Source organism: Benincasa hispida, chromosome 10 (genome assembly GCF_009727055.1).
Source record: "Benincasa hispida cultivar B227 chromosome 10, ASM972705v1, whole genome shotgun sequence".
Classification (NCBI taxonomy): domain Eukaryota; kingdom Viridiplantae; phylum Streptophyta; class Magnoliopsida; order Cucurbitales; family Cucurbitaceae; genus Benincasa; species Benincasa hispida.
In genome coordinates, this window is record NC_052358.1 from 16357443 (window position 1) to 16365976 (window position 8534).

The following is an 8534-nucleotide window of genomic DNA, read 5'->3' on the forward strand; positions in this document are numbered from 1 at the left end:
AGTAACAAGATCTAGCCGTTTATAAACTTTTTTTCTTCCTTTTGAAATTTACTTTTCAATCTTAGAAACCTTCGATTTAAAAGGTATTGTTCATTTTTTGAACATAGTGTTTATATTCACATTATACCTTATATATTTTTCTTTGTTTTCATGTTATTTTTACATTTACATTTACTCGTATAAGTTTTTTTAAAATTAATTTTAGAGTTCAAACAAGAGGATTATTTGCTGTCACACGGTTGGATATGCGTATTGACAAGTTAGACTTTAAGTTTTTATGTCTTTAAATCTATATAATAGAATGTAATATTCTTATTATTAATTCTTTTGTAGAGTTAATTTAAAATTAATTGGAGAGACTGTAAATGAAAAACAACAATAGAGACTATAGAGATATCATCATCAAAGAAAAAAAATGTTTTGAATCTTATACCGAAATTAATCTAGAAAAACTACCTTGCAGATCCACTTATGATTATAGCATATTTATTAAAAGGTCCATATCAGTCTTGAAATCATATTTTTCCAACAAAGAATTTGGTACAAAGTCAAAATGATTTAATACAACCTAATTAGTAGGTTAGAATATAACATTTCAAAGATGCAATAAGTAAGCAAAGAGTCGATCAGCAAAGAGAAACTCGTGGAAGGCAATTATAATGTAATAAATTAGTTAATATATGAAGTTATAAATATATTTTTTTTTTTTACATCTATTTATAGATTTTTTTGTTAGACTTGTATATATAGTGACTTTTATATAAAATTCCTGGCTAACGTTTACTAGCCCAAATTTATTTAATTTCTCTACTTAAATCATAATATTAGTCGAACGAATTTTGAAAGAAAATATAAATTATTAGTTAAAGATTTTAATTAATACAACGATGGGATTTATTATTGATTGGTATATTACATTTTGAAGTTACATCCATGCGCATCTTTTCACCGTAATTTAATTTCCTATGTGTTGTTAATACTATATTTTCTATTGATGGTATACCATTTCCCCCCTTTTTCTTCTTAGGGTTCATTTCATATAATGAATTCTCAAGATTGCCTTCCGCCATAGCGCCGCTGCCTGGTCTGATAAGAAAGCAAAGCTTGAACAAAATCATCCTTCCGGAAGTCGGGCCAGAGCGTTTCGGTGAAGAAGAATTCGGTGTAAGCCGATTGCCAGAGCAAGAAATTGCTGATTCGGAGTTCGCCGCTGGTTCTGATGAGGAGATCGGGGTGAGGAATGTCCGTACATTTGGTTTCAAGTTCTTGTTCGATTAAGCTGTCGTCAATGTCTTCCACTTGAATCTCGTCGTTTTTCACTTTGCGAGCAAGGCTTCGGCAGGCTTGAACGACGTCGTATCTTCCGCTGTAGCTCGCCGCAACGATAAGTTGAAGCTTGGTGTTGGATTTTGTTCTTTCTACTGCTTCGTTTATTAGGTTTTGGAGGGATTTTGGAAGCAGTGATAAATCCCCAATTACCGATAATCTAATTCCCTTTCTGTTATTTAAAAGCAAAATAAACAATAACAAAAATGTTAAATTGACCGTCTTAAGTCTTAACTTATCATTATAATAATTTAAAATATATACTTTTTTTTCCATCTATTTTTTTAGCATACTATATAATACCAATTTATATCCTTGAACTTGGGAGTTGTATCAATTTAAATTCTAAACCAATACTTATATCAATTTAGATCTTGAATTTTGAAGTATCCCAAATTAATTGTATCAATTTAAACCCTAAAGTTTCATAAATATATCAATTTAAATCTTAAACTTTTATAAGTGTATCCAAATAAAACGTAATAGAGGGTTTAAATTAATAAACTTATGAAATTTCAAGGTTTAAATTGATCCACTTGTGAAGTTCCATTGATACAATTATTAATTTGAGGTTTAAATCGATGCAGGTATAAAAGTTCATAGTTTAAATTGATACAAAACCTAAAGTTCAGGGTTTAAATTAATATTTGCCTTTTTTTTCTTCTTACCATCATTTTGGTCTTTACACCTTGAAATTTGTTCAATTTTAATTCACGTACTTTCAATTATCTAATTTTAGTCTCGATAATTTTAATAAATCTCAAATTAAATTCATTAAAATTATTTTTATTATCAAAATTGGTTAAATAATAACAATAATTTTCATTCAAAAAATATAATATGTGAATATGATTTGAAAATTTATATTAAAATGCCTAATAGATAAAAAATCAACAATAAATTATTATTGGAGACTAAATTTAAGACATTGACTAAAATTTAAAACAAATTGAAAAGATTTTGATATATGTGACTATATATTACGTCTAAAATATTTGATCCAAGTTTTAAAGACAATGAAAAATAACCTATTAGAAGGAGAACATTTTCTATATTACAATAGTATAAGTAATTTTAGGTATAATCTATTGACATTAATATGGGATCCACAAATATATTTATGAAGGCAAATTTATAATGTGAACCAAGGAAGTATGATAGTACCATGGTACTCTTGTAGTATTAGAAAAATTTTCGTGAAGAGAAAAAGTGGTAATGTATGAAAATAGGTAGTGCAAGGCGAGAAGTGTGAGGAGAGGAGAGCAAGTTTCAGGAAAAGATAGTTATAAATCTCTAATCTCAAATTTTGGGTCAAACGACATTTTGTTTGTGAAATTTGGGTTATTTTTATAAATCCACAATTTTTTTACCAGCTTTCAGTTTCTTAAAAGAATATTTAATTTTCAATTACGTTCTAAAAACAATAACATGTTTTTAAAAGTTTTTTTTTTTTTAAAAAAAACTTGACTTAATTTCTTAAAATATTGGTATTTAGAATCGAGTGAATAACAAATTAAAATTGATTAAAAAAAACCAACGAAGTTACATAAACTTAATTTTAAAAAATAAAATGGTTATTAAAATAAATTTAACTTTAAAATAGTTTTTTTATTCAAACCAGAAAGTTTTATCAGACAAATTAAAAAAAAAAAAACACAAATAAATTCATCCTTCCTAAACATCTCATACATTTTTTTTAATAAAATCATTATCATTACTTTTTATTTTTAGTTCTAACAAAGGTGAAGCGAACAATTATATGACATATGTTTGAAATGACAATTAGTACACATTTATTCATCAAGTACTACTTAGTTAATCTTTTGTGTCTAAGTTATCATATCTAAGATTTTTAAATCTAAGGAATATTATTTCGGTTTCTAAATTTTAAAAATATCTAGTCCTTACCATTTTTATATTTCTTAAAGTAATCATTTTTATCTCAATAATTATCACACTTAAAAATTAAACTTTGAGATATCAAAATAGATTTGAAAATGGATCTTTTTAAATATAAAAAAATATTTAAATTTTATAGCAAAAAATTCCAAAAATACTTTTGAAACTTTTTTGTTATAAAATATAAATATTTTTTTAGATTTTTCTATTTATAAGAATTTTCTATTAGTTAATATATAATACAGATGGGAATAGAATTTACCTGGAAGATTTTTCCATCTCAGACTTCAAAACTCTTTCGAATAAAAACATCAAAAAGTCAACCTCACGCTGCTCCCCCCAAAAAAAAAAGTTATGGTGAACAGAAAATTCATGGTTATAATTGGGAAATAATACTATATATATATGGATAGATATTTATAAAAAAAAGTTATATAACAAATCAACGATAAACTAGTGGTAGCGACTAAATCTAAAATACTTTGAAAATATATGTACTAAAATTACGTACAAATTTCAAGATAAATAATATTTTAACTACTTCTAAAATTTTAAGACATACTAAATTCAAAATTTAAAAGTCTATAGAGATCAAATTTATATTTTTAAAAACTAAAAGATTAAATAAATAAAAAAAAAGAGTAAAGGATAATTATAATCAGGGGTGAGTATCGGTCGGTTGGAGTCGCTTTTCCAAACCGCCAACTATGATCGATTTAGTAAATGTTCAAATCGACCTCGACTGTTAAGGAGTAAAAGTCGATCGATTTTATTCTTTATTTATCTTTTACAAATATGACAATTTAGAATTTTTCCAAACCGACGTTGACCTATCTCTCTACTTCTTCGATCAAATCTCGGTCAGCTATCATACCCATCCCTAATTGTAATGAATATCACTTTTAGGGATAATAGTTAAGTGTATAATAATTTAAATAATTACAAAGATATTAAAATCTATTAGTGATAAATTAATATACCACCCCTTTCGAAAGCAAAATAAATTTTCCTACATCAACAAATATTTTAGACTTAATTACTATATTTGTTATCGTCGGACTTTTAACTAAATAAAAAAAGGAAAAAAAAAAAAAGGGTAAAAAGGAGAGGTGAGGTTACCTTAGAGCGAAGCCAATTATCATAAGAGAAGGCAAAAACAGAGAGTACTGGAATATCCCAATCCAAACAAAGGTCAACCATTTCCCGTAACGACCGTACGCCGGCGTCGTGTCCTTTGGAGTCCGGCAACTTCATCCCCCGCGCCCACCGCACATTTCCGTCCATAATAACCGCCACGTGTCTCGGCAGGAACTCCTTCTGCAGCCCTGGCGGCAAAGCCGCTTCCTCCGCCACCGGAGCCGCCACGTCCGCCGCCCTCAGGCGGTGGTTGGAGAAACGGCGCCGTTCGAAGGCATAGGCGGCCTTTGGAAGAGCGCAACCACCGAAAAGGAATTTGGGCGGATTTGGAAGGTTCTCGACGGGGATCGGGAATTGTAAGGAAAACATTATCTGGAAGAGAATAGAAGAGAAGAGAAGAGTTCTGAATTTCAAATTGTCTTTTTAATTTCTACTAAAAAAAATTAAAAAGGAAAAAAGCTTGCAATTTCGAATCCATTGTAGGCGCCTTTAATCAAGTACGTCTCTCAATAAAGACAATTAAAACGACACCACTAGTGGAGCCTGTGGCGTCGTTTCGTCTCAATATTTCTAATTTGCCATTGATTTTTTCTCGACTATTCAGCTCTCTTACTTCATCGAATCCACAACCAATACAACACACTGATTCATATATATATATATATTACTTTTGAACCAAATAGACAGAGAGTTGAAAATTTATAAACTAAATAAATATACGAGCGTGCTTGAATTAACATTTCAAGTATTTAATTTTGAAAAAAAATTGAAGTATTTAACAACGATTCAAAATAGTAAATTTATAATTTTTACTTTGTAAGGATTAGAAAGCTTTTTCCTCAAACTCAAAGCTATTTTGAGCTTTCTTTAGTTCTTTCTTGTTCTTTTCCCCCTCTTTTTGTAATGGATTAAAAGGCTTTTGGGTGCGACTATAATATATATATATTTTTAAAGATATTGTAATTAAAGTATGGAGTGGGAAATTAAACCTCAAACTTTGAGGTCGATAGTATGAATACTATGTCAGTTGAGCTACGCTCTTGTCGACAATTTTTATTTTTAAAGGTATTGTAATTAAAATGTGGGATGAGAGAATCGAATCTGAAACTTCAAGGTCGATTGTATAAGCATTATGTCAGTTGAGCTACGCTTTTATTGGCAAACTACTAACAACTAATATAATTTTTTTTTTAAAAAAAATATTGTAATTGAAGTGTGGTGTGGGAGAATCAAACCTCAAATCATAAGGTTGATAGTGCGATTATAATTTTGTGTCTTATAATTATTTATAATTATTTTTATTGGTAATTTTTGTTTCTATCTTGAGATGGAATTTAGTTTGGACAACTCTGCCCTTCGGAGGCTTCTGGCGCTTATCATCTCTAGAGTGTCTATCGATGTGATTATGAAACCATATTTGTCATTTTCAATTCCTCTTTAAATTTTGATCGTAAATTTTTAATTTTTAATTAATTAATTTATTATTATTTTTGTATCTTTCAACTATTTCGTTGTGGTTTGCATGACTTTGATGGTTGGTGCTCCTTTGGACACTTGCACTAAAGAGAGACAATGCACACACTAATAATACACAAAGTTAGATTTTAGTTGTGTCAAGTTGAATAGTGGTAATTAGAGTCGTATACTCGATACAAGAAATTATAACGATGACTTTGTCTCTATGTCAAGCCTATTTAGTCACAATAGTCGTTTCGAAGTCAAATTATCTAAACGATTTTAGTAGTAATTGCGATAATTGACATAGCCATATGTTTGGAGCTAATCGAGTTATGTGTTCCTTATCCAAGGGACTTAGCCACTTAATCATCTTATAGTTGAGTCGACTCAATTGTTCCTTTTGAATATTGACTCGATCGACAAACTATTCAATTAGACTCCTCCATAATTTGTATAGTCACATGCTAAATATCACCTCCCGTTATGACAGCATTCAACAAACCAACTTAACCTCTACCTGAACTTGAACAGTTACACAATGATCATTTAATACATTTAATTCCCATTTAACATTTTCTATATCATGACATTCACAAACACATTTCATAGCTTCCATCTCCTGTTATATACAAACATCAACAAAGTTTAAGTACTACAAGAACACCTTTCATACTGTACAACCACAACTACCTTGTCCCACACTCCCAAAACTCATTACATATGGACCGTGGTATGCAACTTATTTACAATAAAACTTTTAAACATATAGACCTAAGATGTAGTAGGAGTCCCTCGTCAGGTGGCAGTAGACAACTTAGCTTGGATCTAGAACTTTATCGTTGCTTGGGGGGGGGGGGGGGGGGGGGGGGGCCTAATGCCCAGTGAGTGGTAATTTAATATAAACATAAAATTTTCATTTCTAAATCATCAACAAAGTCGGTCAAATAATTCAGTAAATCATTGGCAAAATATAAAAGATGCAACAACATCTCAAATACGTGCTAGTAAAACAGTGCCATGATAAAATCTCATAGAAAACACATTATAAAGCATCAGGCGTTATCAGAAACCACACCAACTCTGTACCCAAATACTCGTTTACAATGTCGGGTTATTCTAGACAAAGAATGCCCCCCGCGGTGTAAACCAAATCACAAAGTCATACATGCACGCAGAACTGCCTCCAAGGCTAGACATAGATCCTCATCATAGGCTCAGGTTACCCTGGACTCCTCGGTATATTCTGGACACATCTGATCCCGGTAGTCCTCTATTAGCCTGGGTGGTGCTACATGCGCAGGTTCCTATGGACTTCTAAATATATTCTAGCCAAATTTGACCCCGGTAGTCCTCTGATCGCCTGAGCGGTGCTACTGAAACACATTTAAGTAGTATGGGAAAATAACCATCTCTCGGGTACAAGAATCAATAGTTTGAAACCACTTTCACAAACCAATTAATATTCTTAAATCCACTGTCAAGAGGTTTTCTTACAAAACCATACAAATCAAGAAAGTAAAACTAGATTCCAAACTACATTTTTATAACTCCAGTTCATATAAAATCAATGAGAGTTCAAAAATCATGATTCAATGCATTTCTAAAATAATAATCAAGTAAAGCAAAACATACCAATACATTTCATAAATCATAGAATACTATCATACATATATATTTTTATATCAAATACTCAGAATAAAACCCTTCACGGCTCAAACATATAATTTATATTGAAAATACTTAAAAATAAACCACTCATGATTACTGGCACGAACTCCTTGGGTTATAAGCTTTTCCAACCTCAATTTGACCTGAAATAAAGTCTCGAGGTTAGTAGATACTCACAAGAGGTCAAATCAATCTCAAACGACCCTTGGTGATTCAATGTGATCAATTGAACTCATTTTAGCACTTAAATACTCACATTTTGCTCCTTAGATTAATTTTTATCAAATTATCCAAAATGGCCCAAAAATCAATTTTTAATCCAAAAGTATTCATTTTAGGTCAAAATATCAAGAAAATCCTAATTGGGCTTAAAAAATGCTCATAAACACTCAAAATGGCCCAAAACTAGTAAATGGCATCAAAATGAGGCATAAGCATGCATGTAGGCATGCTGGGTGTGCAAATGGGATGGTGGGTGTCATGGTCATGCTTGTCTAAGGTCTATTTATAATACCCTAGGCTCAGGATTCGGATCCAGATTCGGCCCCTAATGGCCCTGGTATTCCCCTGTGACCTGACTACGTCATCCTCCCTTGCTTTGAATGTTTTTTAGAAGTGAAAGTTGTCCCCATAAACCAATACTAGTCCTTTCAACATGCTTTGTCCTCACGCACATGCATCCTAGGAAATATCCCAGGAGGTCATCCAACATAGGATTGCTCCAAACTAAGCATGCTTAACTTTGGAGTTCTTATGATTGAGTCACCGAAAAGAAAGACAACAATAAAATCAATAACATTTATTGATTTAATATCTATAAGATGACGGTCAATTAATAAAATTTACTATCTACGAATATTACAAAGTAGCTTTTATAATATTTTATGTGGACGATATCCTACTCATTGGGAATGATGTAGGGTACCTTACTGACATTAAGGAATGGCTGGTAGCCCAATTCCAAAGGAAAGATTTGGGAGAGGCATAATATGTACTTGGGATCCAAATCATTAAGGATCGTAAGAATAAAATGCTGGCTCTATCTC

At 30.9% G+C, this 8534-nt stretch overlaps 1 protein-coding gene across 1 annotated transcript; it reads right to left on the bottom strand.

The window, feature by feature from the left end:
* Nucleotides 1-870: 870 nt before the first annotated feature.
* On the bottom strand, nucleotides 871-4976 carry LOC120089205 (dehydrodolichyl diphosphate synthase 2). The gene is made up of 3 exons (XM_039046616.1): nucleotides 4345-4976; nucleotides 3488-3555; nucleotides 871-1498 (listed from the first exon to the last, which is right to left on the bottom strand). The coding sequence occupies exons 1-3, from the start codon at nucleotides 4729-4731 to the stop codon at nucleotides 1051-1053; spliced, it is 903 nt and encodes a 300-aa protein (XP_038902544.1). The 5' UTR covers nucleotides 4732-4976; the 3' UTR covers nucleotides 871-1050.
* Between the last annotated feature and the right edge of the window lie 3558 nt (nucleotides 4977-8534).

Coding starts and splice junctions, on each gene's coding strand:
- LOC120089205 (XM_039046616.1), bottom strand. CDS start 4,731: ATGTTTTCCTTACAATTCCCGATCCCCGTCGAGAACCTTCCAAATCCG. Junction 3,556..4,344: donor ATAATTGGCTTCGCTCTAAG/GTAACCTCACCT, acceptor TGGGGGGAGCAG/CGTGAGGTTGACTTTTTGAT. Junction 1,499..3,487: donor GAGATGGAAAAATCTTCCAG/GTAAATTCTATT, acceptor TTTAAATAACAG/AAAGGGAATTAGATTATCGG.